The 22,045-nt window shown below is 44.3% G+C and overlaps 2 protein-coding genes across 2 annotated transcripts; one reads left to right on the forward strand and one right to left on the reverse strand.

The window, feature by feature from the left end:
- Positions 1–1,758: 1,758 nt before the first annotated feature.
- Positions 1,759–6,867, reverse strand: LOC115028979 (uncharacterized). Its single transcript, XM_029462954.1, has 21 exons — positions 6,732–6,867; positions 6,581–6,654; positions 6,403–6,498; positions 6,181–6,305; positions 5,697–5,840; positions 5,534–5,617; positions 5,249–5,413; positions 5,077–5,173; positions 4,774–4,991; positions 4,537–4,693; positions 4,062–4,270; positions 3,860–3,977; positions 3,553–3,752; positions 3,371–3,485; positions 3,121–3,290; positions 2,964–3,052; positions 2,735–2,865; positions 2,465–2,651; positions 2,132–2,273; positions 1,923–2,052; positions 1,759–1,853 (listed from the first exon to the last, which is right to left on the reverse strand). The coding sequence occupies exons 1-21, from the start codon at positions 6,749–6,751 to the stop codon at positions 1,783–1,785; spliced, it is 2,742 nt and encodes a 913-aa protein (XP_029318814.1). The 5' UTR covers positions 6,752–6,867; the 3' UTR covers positions 1,759–1,782.
- A 3,690-nt stretch (positions 6,868–10,557) lies between these two features.
- LOC115028982 (zona pellucida sperm-binding protein 2-like) lies at positions 10,558–17,598 on the forward strand. The gene is given in 22 exon segments (XM_029462956.1): positions 10,558–10,660; positions 10,747–10,805; positions 10,884–10,967; positions 11,042–11,113; positions 11,116–11,153; positions 11,254–11,395; positions 13,079–13,176; positions 13,262–13,429; positions 13,722–13,824; positions 14,008–14,228; positions 14,649–14,805; positions 14,883–15,094; positions 15,175–15,292; positions 15,358–15,569; positions 15,669–15,783; positions 15,860–16,029; positions 16,111–16,199; positions 16,303–16,433; positions 16,656–16,842; positions 17,004–17,145; positions 17,265–17,361; positions 17,499–17,598. Coding segments are annotated over 22 exon segments (2,712 nt in total). The 5' UTR covers positions 10,558–10,637; the 3' UTR covers positions 17,573–17,598.
- Positions 17,599–22,045: the final 4,447 nt, after the last annotated feature.

Genomic DNA, 22,045 nt, shown 5'->3' on the forward strand with positions numbered 1-22,045 from the left:
TGCGTGGAAGTCTGGGACAGTGCCTAGGGGTTGGCAGACCGGGGTGGTGGTTCCCCTATTTAAAAAGGGGGACCAGAGAGTGTGTGCCAACTACAGGGGTATCACACTTCTCAGCCTCCCTGGTAAAGTCTACTCCAAGGTACTGGAAAGGAGGATTCGGCCGTTAGTCGAACCTCTGATTGAAGAGGAACAATGCGGATTCCGTCCTGGTCGTGGAACAACGGACCAACTCTTCACTCTCGCAAGGATCCTGGAGGGGGCCTGGGAGTACGCCCATCCGGTCTACATGTGTTTTGTGGATCTGGAGAAGGCGTATGACCGGGTCTCCCGGGTGATACTGTGGGAGGTGCTGCGGGAGTATGGGGTGAGGGGGTCACTTTTGAGGGCCATCCAATCCCTGTACGCCCAAAGCGAGAGTTGTGTCCGGATACTCGGCAGTAAGTCGGATTCATTTCCCGTGAATGTAGGCCTCCGCCAGGGCTGCGCTTTAGCACCAATCCTGTTCGTGATTTTCATGGATAGGATATCGAGGCGTAGTCGTGGAGGAGAGGGGTTGCAGTTCTGTGACCTGAGGATCTCATCGCTGCTCTTTGCAGATGATGTGGTCCTTATGGCATCATCGGTCTGTGACCTTCAACAGTCACTGGATCGGTTCGCAGCCGAGTGTGAAGCGGTTGGGATCCGAGGCCATGGCTCTATGCAGGAAACCGGTGGATTGCCTACTCCGAGTAGGGAATGAGCCATTACCTCAAGTGAAGGAGTTCAAGTACCTCGGGGTTTTGTTCACGAGTGAGGGGACAATGGAGCGAGAGATTGGCCGGAGAATCGGAGCAGCGGGGGCGGTATTACAGTCACTTTACCACACCGTTGTGACGAAAAGAGAGCTGAGCCAGAAGGCAAAGCTCTCAATATACCGGTTCGATCTTCGTTCCTACCCTCACCTATGGTCATGAAGGCTGGGTCATGACCGAAAGAACGAGATCACGGGTACAAGCGGCCGAAATGGGTTTTCTCAGACGGGTGGCTGGCGTCTCCCTTAGAGATAGGGAGAGAAGCTCAGCCATCCGTGAGAGACTCGGAGTAGAGCCGCTGCTCCTTTATGTTGAAAGGAGCCAGTTGAGGTGGTTCGGGCATCTAGTAAGGATGCCACCTGGGCGCCTCCCTAGGGAGGTGTTCCAGGCACGTCCAGCTGGGAGGAGACCCCGGGGAAGACCCAGGACTCAGTGGAGAGATTATATCTCCTCACTGGCCTGGGAACGCCTCAGGATCCCCAGTCGGAGGTGGAGGATGTGGCCCGGAGAAGGGAAGATTGGGGTTCCTTACTGGAGCTGCTGCCCCCGCGACCCGATCCCGGATAAGCGGTAGACGATGGATGGACCCTGCTTTGAGCCTTTGACACTAGCCTGAGCTCCACAGGAAATTCCTTTGACCTCATGGTTTGGTTTTTCCAATCCATTTAATTGACCACTAGTGTACTCCAAACATGGTGTAGGAACATCTCAACCATGATATACAAATTGGATGCTACTGAGCTTAATTTAAAGTGTCACGCCAAAGGGTCTGAATACTTATGTAGATGTTATTTGTTAATAAATTTGCAAATAAAAAGTTCTACAATTCTTTGTCATGTGGTGTTGAGGGGAAAATTTTTTTTAAACAATTGGATAAGTGAGAAATTGAGTTTCTGCAACACATCTAGTTCTGGGCCACCTACATGAAGCCATATTTTAAGGCAACAAAAGATTCTGGACAAGAAAGTTAAGAACTGTTCTTTATTTTTATTTAGAGGTTTGAGAGAAGAATAGGTCCAGAGGAGATCTTCCTTTGAAAGGTCGAGTCTGTGCTTCTTTGCGCTAGAAAAAACAAGTATAGATTACCAACTGCACACATTTAGTTTGAATTTGTTTACACTTGTCACTTACCCCTTTTGAGTCCAGTTATCCCTTGTTGTCTGGCGTTGTTCAGACCTGCATTATACACACACTGGCCTCTGCAGGAATTATCAGCTTGGCTGTTAGTGTCACAAATCACTGAGTCACAGTGGACATGGATCTGTGGATGGACAGAAGGATTACATACGGCTACATGCAGCTGTGGCCAATAGCTCCCTGATGATGGGTGTGTCATTTACCTCGTCTTTCATAACCTCATCATCTTTAGTGAAGGTGAACATCTTGACAGAGAAGCGTTTGATGTGGGATGGGACCAAAACCCTAGAGTCCTTCACAACAGGATGGAAAATTGTTGCGTAGCTGTCATCGCGATTCTCACAGCTAGTGAAAGGAAAAAGTTTTGAAATGCATTAAAGCAGCCTTTAAACTCATAATTAGGATGTTACTTGTAGACAATCACAAGCCAGAAGTATCTTTGAACACTCTCCGAACAGCTCATTCAACAATATTAAAGTCGCGATATTGCAACGAAACAGAGGGTGGTAGTCGTGTAAAACAATGCTTTATATTACGTGTCCACAATGATGTCCCAGCTTGGCAGAGATGTCCGGTCTTGATGAATTGTGGCCCAACAATTCTCCAAGATAAGTTCCAACTGGGGGTCAGTAGACTGCAGCTCCACCTCAAAGTACAGTGGCTGCCTCAGATATCTCTCTACTGGATAATCTTCCACTTGGTAGAAGTGCTCGTATGATGAATCTGGAGGAGAAGAGTCTCATTAGCGACACAAGGTATGGACGACGCATGAACTAGACAAGGGATTTTGTGAAATTCAATCTCACCCTCTGCTAGTCTCATTTGCACAGTCAGCTGCCCTGTGCCGCTCTCTGCTGTGGGGTCATAGCTTCTTGGTTGAGCGCTGAAGGCAAGTGTCTGAGTGTCATTGACCACATAGTAGCAGGAAACAGTTTGCCTATGAGGGGGGGGGGGGAATAAAAATACACATGTCCACACATTGAATGATTCAACTTCACCTCAGATGGTACAGTATAAAATATTTTCTGAGTCTACCTGTAATCAGGTTCAGTTGGTGATTTTTGGGCTACTTTGTTGTAATGCTGGCCAATCACATTTTCATATAGCATGTAGTTGTCAAAGAACTGAAAGACAAAGAGTATTAAACCATTTCACAAAGTCACTGAGATTTTAAATGCAACCTTGCACTTACCATTCTAGTGGTACCACAGGAATCGGCACTGAAAGAGAAATATGCAAAGCGAGCGTCACTGAATTCCGGTTTGCAGGACTGGTCGTTTAGAGTCAGCCTACTTGGCACCAGACTGGGCACCGCTTCCACCTTCACAGCTAAAGCGGTCATTGTTCCATTGGAGTGGCACTCTAAAAGTAGAAGAGGCAATAGGTCAAGAAAAGTGTCCAATGAGCCCAAGCAGCAGTAATACTACAATGTTACATCTTACGAGTTGTTGTTAAGGGGAAGTTGCAGGCCAGGTAGAGATCAGCAAGCACCCAGTTGTTGGTGGAATCTAACAGAATGATGTCAACTCTGGCTCTGACTGAATCTGAGGTAATCATCTGTAGGACAGAAAGTAAAGTTATGCAGCGTTGAACATTTATGGTGAGATTTTGTAGTTCGACATACCTCGAAGGCAGTGTCCTTGGCTTTGTATGGCAGAATGAGACTGAGGTGTGTGCCGTTTTCTTGGAAATGGTATTCTTCAGCCATCTCTGGCGTCAGCTGGCGAGGGCCAACTATTGCGTGAAAATTTGAGCCATGACTTCCGAATTTCACAACAATGTAGAACTGGCTCTGGTCACAGGTGCCAGTGATTGTGGGTAGGACTAAAAGCAGAGAAACAGCCATTAATTTTTAGCTTTCAGGTGTGGGTAGTTCAGTTTTACATTTGGGAAAAGGCAGCCATCATAGGATAAGTAGCAGATGATCTCACCAACATCCTGCAGCGATGTTTCTAATTCAACAGAGTGGGAAAATGGAGTTTCTTCAGGCAGGATGATAAACCCAAAGATCAGGTTGAGGAAGTAGGCTGTAACCAAGCGGTCAGGATTCTGCAGATACAATATAATATATAAAACCTCAATCACACTGAGAAAGCTGGCAAAGTAACATTTTGCATCTGTAATGTTACATACACTGGCCAGGACAACTTCAGCATCAAAGGGCACATTTAGAGAGAAGCTCTTGGTTCCATTGGGGAAGCTTTGCTCTTCAACAGTGAAGCCTTTGGCATTGCTCTCATCAACAGTGAGGACCCCAGTGGTGAAGGTGATGTTCTTAAGCACCACATCATAAAGGAAAGTTCCAATGTGAAGGCTGAACACTCGAGTCTCTGGGATAGTATCTGAGGAACAGAACGTGGAAGTTTTCAAACCTTTTCAGTAGGCCGGATTGCTATAAAGACACTGCCAGAGCTTCATGAAGGCAGGATATATACTAGCTTTGAGAAATAAGTCATACCAAAATCACCAATTAAATGAGTTTCCATTTTCAGGGAGTGTCAGAATAAGACAGTTGAAATGCACTAGGCTCAATCAATAAAAAATGTTGAGTAGAAGTCTAAACTCTTGTCTCCTGAATGTCTTTAGTCTACGAGAATATGTAACTTACAGTCATGGACGGAGGGTAGTCTAGGCATCAGAGGAGTGGTAATGGGGAACAAAACCCTGTATCTGGTATCTTCGTTGGTGTCATCGGACCTCCACAGTTCCTCAAGCATGGGCTCAACAACGTAGGCGACGTGGTACTGGTAATCTGGGGCATGGCTCTGCAATAATTTATGACATTTTAATGAAACATGCAAATGGCCTAGTAACTCTTGAAGTTATAATCTACAGTCTTCCCAACCTTGAAGTAACCATCAGGGGAGCCCACTGGGATATCAACTCTGATGTGAAAGTCTGTGGTGGATAGTGTGTAACCCCGTGTGGCCATCTTAGATTTATCCAGCCTCTGCCCGTTGATGCCCATGTGCATTTCTAGGACTGTAAAGCTGCCATCTACCAGAGGAGTCATACGGCGAGGTACGTGCCAAGAGATCACATCGTCGGTAAAGAGGACACCACCTGTTAATGATAAAACCACAACTGTTGACATGAACTGCATTTGCTTAACATTTACTGTGAAATCCATAGTTTGAGAGAGACTCACCTGTGGGACACACAGCTGCCAAGTTCACCACACTCAGACCATGTGCTGCCTTGTAGTAAGCACTTACCCTGAACACTTCCATGGGGACTCCAGCAACCTTAAAAATATGTCAGGTTTAATGTCATTTACAAGAAGGTAAAGAAATAACACAGGAGATGGGAGGTTTGCTCACGTCCTCTGAATAAGTCTCTGCGGTATTGTACGGGCTTCGCATAACCAGACGGCTTGAGGTAGTCATGGCACCATATCCAGCTTGTTCAGCCTCTTTCAGCACCATTACCACTGGTTCTGGGGTGTAAAATGTCATCTTCCAGATACCATGTGCAGAAGCAGAGGCCTATAGGGAAGGGAGGGACATTTGTTTTTAAACTAGTTTCTTCCAATGAAGGAAATGCCAAATGGTGCAGTGTGAAATTACAGCAACTGTCGTAACTAGAAAAATGTTAAGTCAACATACATCAGGACTAGTGTTGATCTTGTCATCCACAGTCTGTAACTTAATTTCAGTTTGTAAGACAGGTGTATTCATGTGGTGGGACACCTGCAAAACAGGAAACCATGGATTTAGAATACGTTGCCACACACAAAATTGTGGAACGAGCAATGTAAAGGTGACTTACTTCCATGTAGTTCCTTTCACAGAGAATCTCCCTGGAGGCCCAGCGAGTGTAGCTGCAAGTCTGAGACACATCATGACTAACCACATCAGCTGGTTTTTCGCCATACATTCGGAGCCTCAAGCCAACGTTAAATGTTGTATCCTCCTACAAATTCAGGAAAGAATTCCCTTGCATTAAGGACACATTGGTGTATTAAAATACACAAGTGAGTCTTCCAAACAAGTGAGTATAGAAAATAGTTGGCAGTACAATTTGCAGCCCTGAAATGTTTTCATTGGGCCCATTTAAATTGAAAAGAGACATGTACTTTGTGTCCTATAACATGCATAAGGCAGAGAAGAAACCACTAACGGCACAGGTTTGAGTTAAGCTTCAGGGAAACTGTCTGCAAGTAAGCCACGCATTCAGTTTTAGAAATACATTAGGGAATATATGGATTTACTGGAAAGGCACAATTGTCAAAATAGCTTTAGCTCAAACATACTTGGTTGTCCACAAAGCAGCCCATCAGAGACGTGTAGATTCTGGTGTTTCCCCAAGGGTCAGACTCCATGCTGTAGCCACACTGAGCAGCCAGGTTGGGTGTCAATGCAATGTGCTGGGTGCCATCTGGCGGAGAGAGAGAGAGAGAATAGGCAACCATGACAGGGATCCGGTCACTCAGTGATGAACTAATATGCTGACCATTAGCAGACTTTATACTTACTGATGGCCTCCACCTCAAGTTGGTTGCCCACTGCTAAAGCCTTGTCCAATGACAGCCTCATTAGATTAGCAGCACAATCAGAGCTTAATCCATCCTCTGTTAAAAGAAAGGGCTTGTGAGGAAGAGTAGAAACTGACTTACCAAAATAAAGTGATATGTCATGTGAATAGAGACTTACTTGAATGCGAAGTCAGCATATTTGGCCTTGCTTGACACAAGAGCATTACTCCAGCCATCAAGTTCCATAACAAACTTTAAAAAAATAAAACACATAATTCAGAGACATCAAAGTAAGCAGCTAGCAAGGAAATACAAGGAAATAAACTTACATGTTCTCAAGCATCCACATGATGCAGTCTGAGCACAGCCAAAAAAAACTACAGGAATCCAGTCACTTTCAGAGGTTGGGCGTAAAACCCCAGCAAGCCCAAACGATAACCAACTCTGAAGTGCAGGAGCTGAATACTTCCCTGTAACCTCGCCAGCGGTTTTATATCCTAGTTAACGACACTGGACAGGTGTAGCACATTATTGAATCTCCACCCACATCACCTGCAGAGGATGAGCTCGATAATTGACTCTGAAAAGACTGGAAAACATGTATATGTGATGGATAAATACACATTTATAAGTAGTGTGATAAAATAAAATAATTTATTGTTCAGTGTTTTAAAAAAGCATAAATATATATATATTGTTTTATTATTTAAGAAATCCAAAGTGTCAAAATAATCAAGGAAGAATGTTGGGATGACTACCTTTAAAACCATAAATCACACAAAATATATTTTTCTTTTGCAGCTAGGACTCATTACTGTATGCTAACACTTGATAATGATTTGTTTATAGTCACAAACCTCCTCTTTTTACATTTATTCCTGACCATAAAACCTAAACTCTTCGTTTCATCTGGGTCGATTCGTCTTAAACAGTGATATACTTTAATTCATGAGGCCATTACATAATTTTCCAACTGGAAGATTTGATATGAGCTCGATAATTGACTCAGTAGTGTGATACAAATAATTTATTGTTCAGTGTTCACATTTCACTTAAAGAGCCTACGAAATGATGCACATGAAATTCTACTGATGATAGTAAAGGGTAGGAAAAAGCTGAAGAACTCGGAGCTTGAATGTCGAATCAAAACAGCAATCTCCTGATGTAATCTATATATTTATTTAACGTAACAAGTCAAACAAAGAAAATATTCTCAGCTGAGGACACTTTTCACTTCGCCGTTTCCACAGACTGAACGCTCTAAAAACCCCAGTTAACTGTCTGACGGTCCCGCTCCAAGTGTGCACAAACATTTGAAAATTCGCATCTAATACATGGAGTAGGCAGTTGACCTTCTCCTCATTGGTCCCAGTTTGGCGCCTACACGCTCCTCCGTCAGCAGTCCGGAAGTGATGGTTTGTTGACCTGTTACTCTTAAAGGGGAAGTGCCCCTATTATGTTTGTAATACATAGTTGTGCAGAAAATACATAATTGTGCAGGAAATACATAGTTGTGCAGAAAATACATAATAGTGCAGAAACATATTCGTAGTGTCGTAATACATATTGATTGAGGTAGGACAAATACATGTGATAGTCTTTCCAGTGTGGATTAATACAGATCAGGATTAATTTACCTGACAATAGTAAAATAATGTGTTAGTAATGACACTATGCCTGCCGTATTTAATAAATCACGATTTATTATTTCAACCACCGATGTTGACATCGCCGCTACCGAAAACAGCCGACGCCATTTTCTGATGTCACAAGTAGAACATGAAGAAGTTTTAAAATGAGTAAAAACAAAAAACGTAAACACCTAGAAGTTTCTTTCTCTGAAACTGATTCTTCCAACTGACCAGTTGAAAACACAGACAGCACGGCAGACGTGGCAATGTCAGACTTTCAAGAAGGAGTTTATTGAAGTGGATTTTGATCATGCGGGTGAGTCTAACGTGGTGGAAACTGGATTTGGATTTGATCCTCGATCGTAAATAGATAACAAGCTATCCTATATCGATAGCTTGGTTTCCTTGAATTGTTATGGAACCTGACTAGTTGTCCGCGAACTGCTCGATAGCTAAATATTTCATTCTTTCTCAACTTAGACACATCGACGTCTGTAAAACTTGATAACTTGATTCTTTCTCGAAGTTTCTGTGGTTAAGGTTCTATCGTTGTGTCTGATGTCAAACGTCATATATTACGAGGCTGTATATAAAGACCGGCAGGACAGCGTTGTTTTATAAAGTATAGTCTGCCTACTGACCGTCTTACGGCTGCCTATAGTAGCCGTAAAATTTAACAGATTTTCATGGAAGTTACCATGTCGTAACCTCACGCGAATTATGTGAAACGGGTAAAAAGTTGCTACCAGGTAGATCCGACCTCCGTACGACCTTAACAGGCTTACGAGCTGCTTACGAGCCTGTCGTGAACCGGGCCCCAGGCCTATACATAGTATGAAATTAAGATGACGTTAATATTGGCTTTTTTTCTGGATATTGCCTATTTTGTACATTTCCTTACCACTCTTCTTTTGTACATTTAAGTGTACATGTGAAAACTGTACAATTATGGAAGCAATTGAAGAGTGCCACTGCTGCCAAGAAAAGGATGTCATGGAGGCTGTGATATAATTAACTAATAAATGTATCCTCTTGTGTAATAACTGACAAGAAGAAATGTTAGGTACTATATGTATTAAATAAAGCTCATACTTAGACTTGTAAGAAGCTCAACTCACTCATAGGATCAGGACTCAGGATGGTTACCCAGCTGGGTAAATTTTCCATGCTTATCTTATCATATTAATAAATGCTTTGTTGAACAAGAAGTTTGTTAGATTGATTCGCCGCAGCCTCTACGTCTTCCAAATTGAACACTAACAAGGCCAAAATGGAGGAATTCAATGAATATGAGGGACACGGTGCAAACATAACCTGAATGAAAGATCACCCAGGATTCCAATCAAAATTTCTGGGTGTTGCAGACAGCCTACCAAAGGTATTTGAAGAGGGACAGACAACAAGCAAGGTGATCAGCCACGTAATGAGTAAGTTACTTGTGTAATGTGTAGAGCTCAGAAACTTTGATGTATTTTTGGGAATTCGAATGGTCACTCTGGCAAAGGTACAGAATACATAGATAAATAAGCAAATAAGGTTGAAGTGATTACCATTGACATGTATTATCTTGTATGTTACAGAATGTATCGCTATGTGGCATACTGCCGGTGAGATTCTGCTGGGGAATACTTGGTAAGAACCACAGAATGCCATCATGTGCCATTCAAAAGATCTGTGCTACGTTTCCATCTGACAACTACACGCCGTTCAAGTATCCAGCACTTTATTAGAGTCAATAACAAAACACAATGTCAGTTCAGTGATTGAATCTGCTTCTATACAGCACAACAGCATCCCTCTTGTTTGGTTCTTCCACCGACTGCTGAGTGGATCTGGGACTTCGAAAGGTTCCTCATCAACATTGTCTTGGCACAAAGCGTAGAGTCTCGGTCAAGAGTTCAGTAACATACTCTGCAAAAAACATGTTTTATAATCAAGAATTATATATAATATGTATGTATGTGTGTATATATATATTATGATGCTGACCTTTGGAACAACCAACTTGGATTGGAACTTGCAGTCCAGCTGACCTGACACGTGGTCGCACCTGCATGGACTTGTGGTGTGTCCGTGGAGGGGGATCCGTCTGCACAGCAATTTCTTTCTGACATGTCTGAAATGTACAAAACACAACTTTACTAATAAATCTTTCAAACCAGCTTGAAATTGTATTGCACGTTTACACATGTCTGCGTAAAGAAAATATCTAATAACATTCATAATAAAAGATGTGGTTGAATTGATTGAGAGAGCAATGATATCAAATTAAACAAATATATGAATTATGTACATGCATGTGATGATTGTATGTTTAACACATCATGTGCAGGTCTACTGGTACTACAACTGTAATGTACAGATGACGTACAGTCTATATACTTGATTTACTTTTACTCATCGGCACATAGAGGCGCTGTAGATGATCATGCTGACAAATGTTGAGATTTACATGCTGACGCAATCATCTCAATCATGCTTTAATTGGATCCACCTGTTTGTGATTGTATTTGTCCACAGCTCAGCCTCATAAAGCCTATTCCCACCCCAACCATCAGTACCAAACAGGCACTCTCCAGTCACCAGTGCGCCTGCTCTTCTGCCATGGCTCAGTCACTTGGATTGGGGTTTGTAGTTTTGGTTTGATCCATTTAGTTCACTCAATGTTTAGGATTTGTCTTGTTACTTTAGAAAATGTTTCAATTTCTTTCAGGTGGTTTATGCTCCTTGTAGCAGTTGTACACATAGAGGCTCAACATACACCCTCTTTAAGTAAGTTATTGTCACTTTGTTTGATTTTAATTGTACTATATGCAGCCTACTAATGTGTATATTAATGTTTAATCCCAGTGATCAACTCCAAATGCCTGGGGAACATTTTGCGTGTGGATGTCGGTCCTCTTGCAGGGAATCTTGAAGTGTCCGTTGTCCATAGTAAGCTGAATCTTCTGACTTGTTTTTTCTCAACTTTGTCTCTTTGTTTTCTAACTACTCTTTCTCTCCCCCAGATAATGCCACATTCCTCCTGACACCAAGATTGGCTTCTCAGTGTGGCTTCAGTCTGAAAATGGACTCGATGGGATATATGCGTCCCTTCACAACTGCTTTGCTCAAAATGTGGTAATAAAAAAAACCCCCACTGGATATAAGTTTCTAGTGCTGCACCAAATTTAGATTTTGAAGTGGTAATTCATTCTGGATTTTTCCTGTGTGTTTGTAGGACGATAAAGCATTCACGACCAAAATAAATCTGCGACTGCACAGGAGCCATGTTGTTGAAGATGAACTGTACCAGGTGGTAGAAACCTGCCACTACAACGCTTGGGCCTCCAGGGAAATTGTCTGTGAAAACAACTATATACAGGACTGTCTCAGAAAATTAGAATATTGTGATAAAGTTCTTTATTTTCTGTAATGCAATTTAAAAAAACAAATGTCATACATTCTGGATTCATTACAAATCAACTGAAATATTGCAAGCCTTTTATTTTAATATTGCTGATTATGGCATACAGCTTAAGAAAACTCAAATATCCTATCTCTAAATATTAGAATATCATGAAAAAGTATACTAGTAGGGTGTTCAACGAATCACTTGAATCGTCTAATTAACTCGAAACACCTGCAAGGGTTTCCTGAGCCTTGAAAAACACTCAGCTTGGTTCAGTAAACTAAATCACAAGTATGGGGAAGACTGCTGATCTGACTGCTGTCCAGAGGACCATCATTGACACCCTCCATCAGGAGGGTAAGACACAAAAAGAAATGTCTCAAAGAGCAAGCTGTTCACAGAGTGCAGTTTCAAAGCACATCCACAAAAAGTCTGTTGGAAGGGGGAAATGTGGCAGGAAACGCTGCACAACCAAGAGAGATGACCGCAGCCTTAACAGCATTGTGAAGAAGAGTCGCTTCCAGAATTTGGGGGAGCTTCAAAGACAGTGGACTGAAGCTGGAGTCCAGGTATCAAAAGCCACTGTTCACAGACGTGTCCGAGAAATGGGCTACAATAGCCGTATTCCCATGGTCAAGCCACTTCTGAACTCAAGACAACGGAAGAAGCGTCTGACTTGGGCTATGGAAAAGAAGCACTGGACAGTTGCAGAGTGGTCCAAAGTCCTCTTTTCAGACGAAAGCAAGTTTTGTATTTCATTTGGAAGTCAAGGCGCCAGAGTCTGGAGAAAGGCTGGAGAGGGGCAAAATCCAAGTTGCTTGAAATCCAGTGTGAAGTTCCCACAGTCAGCGATGGTTTGGGGAGCCATGTCAGCTGCTGGTGTTGGTCCACTGTGTTTCATCAAGCCCAGAGTAAATGCAGCTGTGTACCAAGAGATTTTAGAACACTACATGCTTCCGTCTGCTGAAAAGCTCTATGGAGATGAGGAATTCATATTCCAGCATGATCTGGCACCTGCCCACAGTGCCAAAACCACCAGTAACTGGTGTACTGACCATGGCATTACTGTCCTCGATTGGCCTGCCAATTCCCCTGACCTGAACCCCATAGAGAATATGTGGGGTATTGTGAAGAAGAAGCTGAAAGACACCAGACCCAACAATGCTAATGAGCTAAAGGCCGCTATTGAAGCATCCTGGGCATCCATAACACCTCAGCAATGCCACAGGCTGATTGCCTCCATGCCACGCCGCATTGATGCAGTAATCCGTGCAAAAGGATTCCCAACCAAGTACTGAGTGCATTAATGGACATTTTCAAATGTTTGATTTTGTTTTGCTGTTATAAATCTTTTTTTTTTACTTGGTCTGAGAAACTATTCTAATTTTTTGAGATAGGATTTTTGAGTTTTCTTAAGCTGTAATGAATCCAGAATGCATGACATTTTTGTTTTTTTAATTGCATTACAGAAAATAAAGAACTTTATCACAATATTCTAATTTTCTGAGACAGTCCTGTAGAGGCAAGTGAATGCAGCAGGACTCTCTGGTCATGTGATAAGTGGCTTTATGTCCTGTATGAACTGGTACATTTGATGTCACTGCAGAGGGCAAAGGGGGAGCTTGATTATCATTTATGGAGTGGCCTCATTTCTAGGTGTCTGTGAAAAAAGTATCTCCCAATGATTACGCCCTGCCTGAATATACCATCTCGGATAATCTAAGGTTTGGTGATGCCCGAAGAGCTGCTGAGGTTGGATGAGCTAATTTTGCCTTTTTTCGTATATATTCTTGAAACTTCTTTTCCTGTATTTAATGTATTGATATTTGCCTCCCAGAAACCCATAGATGCCGGCTTCAGAATCACAAACCTGGTGTTCTTCACTCCTAAGGAGAGGGTCATGAAGGTGATCGATGCCCAGAGAAATGGCTATGGAATTGCAAACACGGCAACGAGGCTGGTTCTGCGAAGCCCAAAGACTTCATCTGAAACATTCACGCAGAATGTAAGTGTATTCCAGTTTACTGAACATCAAACAAGCCTCTCATGCAGTCTCTCTTCAAATGACTTGCAACCCATTAGATATCTCCTTACTTGGTTACACTCGCAACCAGTAAACGGATCAAATAATGTAATCAGACTGCCTTTTTAAATTGATTACTTTGTGCCAACTGGAATACTGACAGTTTAATACATCAATAGGCTACTTTTAGTGTATACCCCCCTTATGTTGAGTAGGTTAATTGCCTTGTGATACAACAGTATACATTGACATGTTCTGTATTCTCACCCTGCAGGTAGCTGGCGTGCCAATGACTGTGCTCAAAACCTTGACCATATTTGAAAAGAAGTGGCTTGTGACTCAAATCGCTGCAGAAGCTGCTTGTCCAGTACTTGAAGGTAATGTTTAAACAGCTACTACTGTGGGCCAACCCTTTAAAAAGAGGAAAAAATGAATACTTTGATTTAATGTCTGGTCAGACTAGGCCTCATGCCTTGTTTCTAAAGCTTTGCCCTGACTTGTTAAATATGTCCCGTTGGGTGCTTGCCTTGTCTAAGTGCTGTTATGTGTTTTGTATACAGGTAGTGTTTCTTTCACACCAAACTTGATCAACTGGTTCCTGCCGAGACACATTGACCCTCTGATTTCCTCCGGCCAGTTTAAACTGTTAGAGGTGCACATGGGTGTCAATGGCAGAAGGCTCGACTCTGCTGAAATGGCTGCCAGACAGTATTCCTTGTCTCTCAATGGCCATCACATCGTCGTTGGAATTCCTATTGGGGCTGAAGGTGGCCATTTCAAGGTCAGCTGTTCACATTTGCAGACCTTCATTTTTATATTTTTTTACATTTTATAAAACCCTGTCAAACATTTCTGCTCTAGTGTAAATACTCCTCATTAAAAGGTACATCTTGTTGTCATTTCTGGCATTTGAGACTAGTTTAACAAGCAAACAACCAATCCACTGCATCAGTACACCAGAATAGTTCAGGTCAAAGCCCTGGAAAATGACCCTCAAACCCTATGTACTGTACAAAGAAAATGGGACTTTCCACTCCTAAATTACACAGCTCTTGTGAAGTATGTTTAACGGTAACTTCAGAGTGTAGTGCAACTACAAGGTCTTTGGTGTCAGTGCCAAACCTCCTAATATGCATATGTTCTTCAAATGTGTAAGATGGTAATTCAAGAAAGGCCTTACTCTGGATGTTTGTTTCTGCAGGGTCATGTTCAGGCTGGTCAGTACCTCACTTCTTATACGATTGAGCTAATGCTGGAGTTGCGCTGGTCTGAAGACGCTACTAACGAGGACACGCGTTACAAAGTCTTCCTCCCTGTCACGACACCGCTGCTGTCTCGACCTGTGCAAGTTATTGACAGTGAGTATTATCTTGGTACAAGATTTTTGAAGATGATTAGATGGCATGTTCTCTTAATTTCTCTTTTTGCCCCACAGACACTGTTCCCAAGGAGCGACTATTTAAGGTGCTACTCGGGCCGTTCGGCTCTGATGTGTCACTAATGAACATTAGCTTCCCCTCTGAGGTTTTGTCCGTGGCGGACTGCAATGCTAGAGGGTTTAAAGTCCTGGAGCACATGTCCCCTAACAACAACTCCAAGGTCTTCACTCTTGAAGTGCCCTTCACCGACCGTGTCGTACTAGCACTGGTGAGCTTTATTCTCAACTTGGGGAATTAAATGCAATATTCTTTTTTTGGCGACTAATATCTATTTGTATTTCCCAACAGAGAGACATGGGAATCACAGTCTACTCTCTTCACCTGACCTTTGGCTTGGTGGTGCTGCCAGAGTTTGCTCCCTTTTGTCACACTGCTAAACTGGATGCTAAATTGGTAGACATAGGTCTGTACTCATGGTTATGATGGATTCATTCATAACAAAACGTGCACACATTTCTAAATATATCCTTTCCCCCTCTGCAGTTCCTCCTGCTGTCTTTGGTGGCTGTGACTATCAACATTTCTATATCCTGGTGAAATACGGATCCCACGGCTTCAACTTTCAGACCGTAGTCGGAACACAAGTGTTGACCGCGGAGATGGCTCAGCAGAACGGCTTCATGGACAATGGCACACATTTCCGTTTTAATGTACATTTTACTGCCCCCGAGGTTGTGACTGAGGTGCAATTTTTATATTTTCTCTCAAAGTTATGTGAAGGATTTCTGTGAAATTTGTCAAGATTATCGTCCTGTGACTTTACGTTTCTGACAACTTCTCAGGCTGTTGAGGCATCATCCATCAAGAACAGACTCGATGTTTATCTGAGGAATCCAGAGGCTCACACAAATATCAAGGAATTCTCTGTGGCTTGCAACTTCTACTCAACGCTAATTGGTTTGTTAGCACAAATATGTTTTCTTATGTCTGACAACACACCCAATGCATACAAATGTCTGATTTCCTCTTTCAGAGTGTTTCCCTAATGGAACCATGACTGCTCTGGCTATGAAACTGGAGTCTGTTCCCAGTCTGAATCCCAGTCAGCTCACCCTCAATGACCCCGCCTGTGGTCCCAGCTACAGCAATGACCGCTATGCATATTTTGTCTTCACTGCGAGCTCCTGTGGGACGACCAGAAAGGTAGCATGATGCTGAATATTTCGGACTGGTAACACTGCGCTTGACCTGAAACATGATGTGTGGTTGTTTTGTTTTCCTTAGTTCGTGTCCAGTAAGATGCTGTATGAAAATGAAATCTCTCTGCCAGATGAACTTGAACTGAAAAGGGACTCGGACGAGCCGCAGTATGAGTGAGTGTCTTGAAACTTATTCTGGCCTTCAGCTGTGTTTTATAATGACTGTCCCTGTTCTTGTGCACTGACTTTTCATGGGTTGACTTTTCTTCCCCTTCAGGCTAAAGGTTTCTTGTTCTTATGACCTCAACACAAACCACGCTGTGTCCTTCAACATCCGACCTCGCAGGAGTGACCCATATGCTGAAAATGCAAGAGGCGAGCTCAAAGTTAAAATGAGACTTGCTATTGGTATGGGACTGATCTTGAACTATTAGTGTTGCTCAAAGTAATTAGATTTCTGACATAGTTAATGGAAATCTATAAACTTGATGACCAAGTGGGATGCTTAAATCCTTTCAAGTTAACTTTACATTTACTCGTCTGCATTATACCCCTGACGGTTCAGTGCGCAGACTGTTTCTCTTGTCTGAATCCATAATTCAGATCAACATGTTCTGCCTCTTCACTTAGATGACTCCTACACTACGTTTCACGGAATTGAGGGGCCCATCGCAAAGTCCCTACAACAGTCGTTGTATTTTGAAGTGGAACTGATGCGTTCTACAAACCCCGCCGTATCTATGGAGCTGGCTTACTGCTGGGCGACACTGGAGGACGACAAGGCATCCCTTCCCAGATGGGACCTCATCATTAATGGGTAAATTCTTTAATCTTTTCCTCCTGGGATGTTTGTAACAGTCTAATTGAAACATGGGCATTACTCTTTTCTCTTATAACAGACAGTATCCAACAAGGGGGTGCTATGTGGTTTTGGACATGTTTTTACCCAATTTAGAATAACTTCTCTTTTTCCCTCAGTTGTGCAAACCCAAGGGACCCGCAACCGGTGATCTTCCATCCTGTTGTGCTTGATGCCAGAGTTAATTATCCTTCTAACTTCAAGCGCTTTGAGATCCCAATGTTTGCCTTTGCCCAAGACAAAGATAACTTGAGGCACCAGGTAATTTCATATATAAGACTAAATACTCTTAATGCTTTATTTTATGCTTCAAATTTGGGGAAACAAACATGTACGCTGTAAATATCCTCTCAAAAGCCAAATCTGTTCATGTCTTGTAGGTCTTTGTCCACTGTGACGTAGTGATCTGTGATGTTAGAAATCCAGTGGATAGAGCTTGTAATGTGCAGTGTTCAAACCAGGACGACAGGATGAAGGGTAAGACCTCTTACATGATATCGTTATATAGTAAGGTTTCCACTTGTTGGCGCAGACATGGGATGGGACAAACTCTTAAATACTTCATAGTTGAAGAATTCTTTTTATGTGGCTAAAATGTTTTTTTATTTCCACAGGTCAAAAACGTGCCATTTCAGAAGACACCAGTTTCAAACATGTGTCAACAGGACCCATACTTATGATGAGCTAATAACTCCGAATAAAAATATTTTTAAATCAATTGTTTTCTTGGCATTACCCCCCCCCCCCCCCGTTTTTCCAGCTGTAATGTATTCTATGGTTGAGTAACAATATTGTGCTCGTTTGACATTCAGTGCAGAAAATGCATATTGTGCAGAAATACATATTGATTGAGGTAGACAAATGCATATGATAGTCGTCAAGTGTGGATTAATACAATCAGGAGTTATTTACTTCACAAAACCAAAGAGCTTTAGGAACTTATCATTATGGGGCTACAATAGTAGAACTTCAAGTTTCTTTGTGGAAATCTGGACTATCCTGACAGAAAACAAACTTATTTTACTAAAGCACTACAGATACTTGTGTATTGACTGACATCTAAAAATGGTGAGATGATGTTCTTACAAATGTTTGCACAAGAAAACCAATGAGAAGTTAAACTATTTGTATAGCCCAATATCACAAATTATACATTTGTCCCAGTGTGCTTTACAGACTGTACAGGTTACGACACCCTCTGTCCTTAGACCCTCGCATCGCACAAGGAAAAACTTCCTAAAAGAAACCCCATAATTAAAGGGGGGAAAAATGGAAGAAACCTCAGGGAGAGCAACTGAGGAGGGATCCCTCTCCCAGGACGGACAGACGTGCAATAGATGCATGTACAGGATAAACGACATAGTACAAATACAACATTTGACAGAAAATGATGTGTTGAAAAAGAGAGTTTGGATGAATCCATGAAAATGTCAAAAAGGCTTCCCGGTGTCCAGCAGGACCAGGGCAGCAGGCGCAGCCACGATTCCTGATCCTGACATAAACTTTATCAGTGGCAACCTGCCACATGAGACAAAAAACTCCGGGGATGATGAGTTAGTAACATACAGATAGAGAGGGAGAAGAAGAGAGGGAGAGGAAGAGAAGGAAGAGAGCAGGGAGGTGTCCCCCGGCAGTCTAAGCCTATAGCAGCATAACTAGGGGCTGATCCAGGGCAAACCTGAGCCAGCCCTAACTATAAGCTTTATCAAAAAGGAAAGTCTTTAGCCTACTCTTAAATGTGGAGAGTGTGTCTGCCTCCCGAACACAAACTGGAAGCTGGTTCCACTGGAGAGGAGCTTGATAGCTGAAGGCTCTGGCTCCCATTGTACTCTTAGAGACTCTAGGAACTAAAAGTAACCCTGCAGTCTGGGAGCGCAATGCTCTAGTTGGTTTATAAGGTACTATGAGATCTTTAAGATATGCTAGAGCCTGACCATTAATTGCTTTGTAAGTCAGGAGAAGGATTTTGAATTCTATTCTGTATTTTACCGGGAGCCAGTGCAGAGCAGCCAATACAGGAGTAATATGATCCCGTTTCCTTGTTCTTGTCAATACACGTGCCGCTGCATTTTGGATCAGTGAGTCTTAAGCGACTTTTTGGAACAACCTGATAACAAAGAGTTGCAGTAATCCAGCCTTGAAGTAACAAATGCATGGACTAGTTTCTCTGCATCATTTTGAGACAGGATGTGTCTTATTTTTGCAATGTTACGTAAATGAAAGAAGGCAGTCCTTGAGATTTGTTTTATGTGGGAGTTAAACGACAGATCCTGATCAAAGATGACGCCAAGATTCCTTACAGTGGTGCTGGAGGCCAAATTAATGCCATCCAGAGCTTCTATGTCATTAGAAAATGCGTTTCTGTGTTGTCTGGAGCCTAGTGCTCCTGGTAGGGTCTCCCAAGGCAAATTGGTCTCAGGTGAGGGGCCAGACTAAGAATGGTTCAAAAACGACTTCATGAAAGAAAGGGAAAGGAAAGGAGAGACCCTGCCCGGAGGAAGCCCAGGGCCCCCGTCTGGAGCCAGGCCCAGAGGGAGGGCCCGACAGCGAGCGCCTGGTGGCCGGGTTTGCCACGGAGCCCGGTCGGGCACAGCCCGAAGAAGCTACGTGGTGCCTCCCATCCATCCATCCTGTGGGCCCACCACTCATGGGAAAAACCGCTGGGGTCGGGTGCGCTGTCACATGGGTGGCAGTGATGGTCAGGGACCTCGACGGACCAGACCCAGGCAGCAGAGGCTGGCTCTGGGGACGTGGAACGTCACCTCTCTGTGGGGGAAGAAGCCGGAACTAGTGCGGGAGGTGGATCGCTACCAGTTGGATCTGGTGGGGCTTGCCTCCACGCACAGTCTTGGCTCTGGAACTGTACTCCTGGATAGGGGTTGGACTCTATTCTTCTCCGGAGTTGCCCAAGGTGTGAGGCGTCGGGCCGGGGTGGGGATACTCACTAGCCCCCGGCTGAGCGCCGCTACGTTGGAGTTTATCCCGGTGGACGAGAGGGTCGCCTCCCTACGCCTTCGGGTTATGGGGGGGAAAACTCTGACTGTTTGTGCCTATGCCCCAAACCGCAGTTCTGAGTATTCGGCCTTCTTGGAGACCCTGAATGGAGCCCTGCAGGGGGCTCCAGTAGGGGACTCCGTAGTCTTGCTGGGAGACTTCAACGCACACGTGGGAAACGATGGAGACACCTGGAGAGGTGTGATTGGGAGGAAGGGCCTCCCTGATCTAAACCCGAACGGTCGTTTGTTGTTGGACTTCTGTGCTAGCCATGGAATGGCCATAACAAACACCATGTTCGAACATAAGGATGCTCATAAGTGCACGTGGTACCAGAGCACCCTAGGCCAAAGGTCAATGATCGATTTCGTAATCGTATCATCTGACCTGAGGCCGCATGTTTTGGACACTCGGGTGAAGAGAGGGGCGGAGCTGTCGACTGATCACCATCTGGTGGTGAGTTGGATCAAGGGGTGGGGGAAGACTCTGGACAGACCTGGTAAACCCAAACGGGTAGTGCGGGTGAACTGGGAACGTCTGGAGGAAGCCCCTGTCCTGGGGATCTTTAACTCACACCTCCGGCGGAGCTTTTCAGCCATCCCTGTGGAGGTTGGGGGCATTGAACCTGAGTGGGCGATGTTCAAAAACTCTATTGCTGAAGCTGCGGTGATGAGCTGTGGTCTCAAGGTCTTAGGTGCCTCAAGGGGCGGTAACCCTCGAACACCGTGGTGGACCACGGTGGTCAGGGAAGCCGTCCGACTGAAGAAGGAGTCCTTCCGGGTTATGTTATCCGGGAGGACTCCGGAAACAGTTGCAGGGTATCAAAGGACTAGAAGGGCGGCAGCTTCTGCCGTGTCAGAGGCAAAGCAGCGGGTGTGGGAGAAGTTCGGAGAAGCTATGGAGAAGGACTTTCGATCGGCACAAAGGTGCTTCTGGAAAACCATCCGGCACCTCAGGAGGGGGAAGCAAGGAACCATCCAAGCTGTGTACAGCAAAGGTGGGACCCTGCTGACTTCAACTGAGAAGGTTATCGGCCGGTGGAAGGAGCACTTTGATGAACTCCTGAATCCGACTAACACGCCCTCTATGGTTGAGGCAGAGCTGGAAGCTGATGGGGGATAATCGTCAATTTCCCTGATGGAAGTCACTGAGGTAGTCAAACAACTCCACAGCGGCAAAGCCGCAGGGGTTGATGAGATCCGTCCAGAAATGCTGAAGGCTTTGGGTGTTGAGGGGCTGTCTTGGTTGACACGCCTCGTCAACATTGCGTGGAAGTCTGGGACAGTGCCTAGGGGTTGGCAGACCGGGGTGGTGGTTCCCCTATTTAAAAAGGGGGACCAGAGAGTATGTGCCAACTACAGGGGTATCACACTTCTAGGCCTCCCTGGTAAAGTCTACTCCAAGGTACTGGAAAGGAGGATTCGGCCGTTAGTCGAACCTCTGATTGAAGAGGAACAATGCGGATTCCGTCCTGGTCGTGGAACAACGGACCAACTCTTCACTCTCGCAAGGATCCTGGAGGGGGCCTGGGAGTACGCCCATCCGGTCTACATGTGTTTTGTGGATCTGGAGAAGGCGTATGACCGGGTCCCCCGGGTGATACTGTGGGAGGTGCTGCGGGAGTATGGGGTGAGGGGGTCACTTTTGAGGGCCATCCAATCCCTGTACGCCCAAAGCGAGAGTTGCGTCCGGATACTCGGCAGTAAGTCGGACTCGTTTCCCGTGAATGTTGGCCTCCGCCAGGGCTGCGCTTTATCACCAATCCTGTTCCTGATTTTCATGGATAGGATATCGAGGCGTAGTCGTGGAGGAGAGGGGTTGCAGTTCGGTGACCTGAGGATCTCATCGCTGCTCTTTGCAGAAGATGTGGTCCTTATGGCATCATCGGTCTGTGACCTTCAACAGTCACTGGATCGGTTCGCAGCCGAGTGTGAAGCGGTTGGGATATGAGGCCATGGCTATATGCAGGAAACCGGTGGATTGCCTACTCCGGGTAGGGAATGAGCCATTACCTCAAGTGAAGGAGTTAAAGTACCTCGGGGTCTTGTTCGCGAGTGAGGGGACAATGGAGCGAGAGATTGGCCGGAGAATCGGAGCAGCGGGGGCGGTATTACAGTCACTTTACCGCACCGTTGTGACGAAAAGAGAGCTGAGCCAGAAGGCAAAG

The sequence above is a fragment of the Cottoperca gobio genome, chromosome 24, assembly GCF_900634415.1.
Source record: "Cottoperca gobio chromosome 24, fCotGob3.1, whole genome shotgun sequence".
NCBI classification, from domain to species: domain Eukaryota; kingdom Metazoa; phylum Chordata; class Actinopteri; order Perciformes; family Bovichtidae; genus Cottoperca; species Cottoperca gobio.

Excerpts from the sequence above, each read along its gene's own strand:
- LOC115028979 (XM_029462954.1), bottom strand. The coding sequence starts at position 6,751 with ATGTGGATGCTTGAGAACAT. Across the intron at positions 3,291-3,370 it reads CTTCCCCTTAACAACAACTC|AGTGCCACTCCAATGGAACA; the intron begins GTAAGATGTAAC and ends TTCTACTTTTAG. Across the intron at positions 3,053-3,120 it reads CCTGTGGTACCACTAGAATG|TTCTTTGACAACTACATGCT; the intron begins GTAAGTGCAAGG and ends TTTGTCTTTCAG.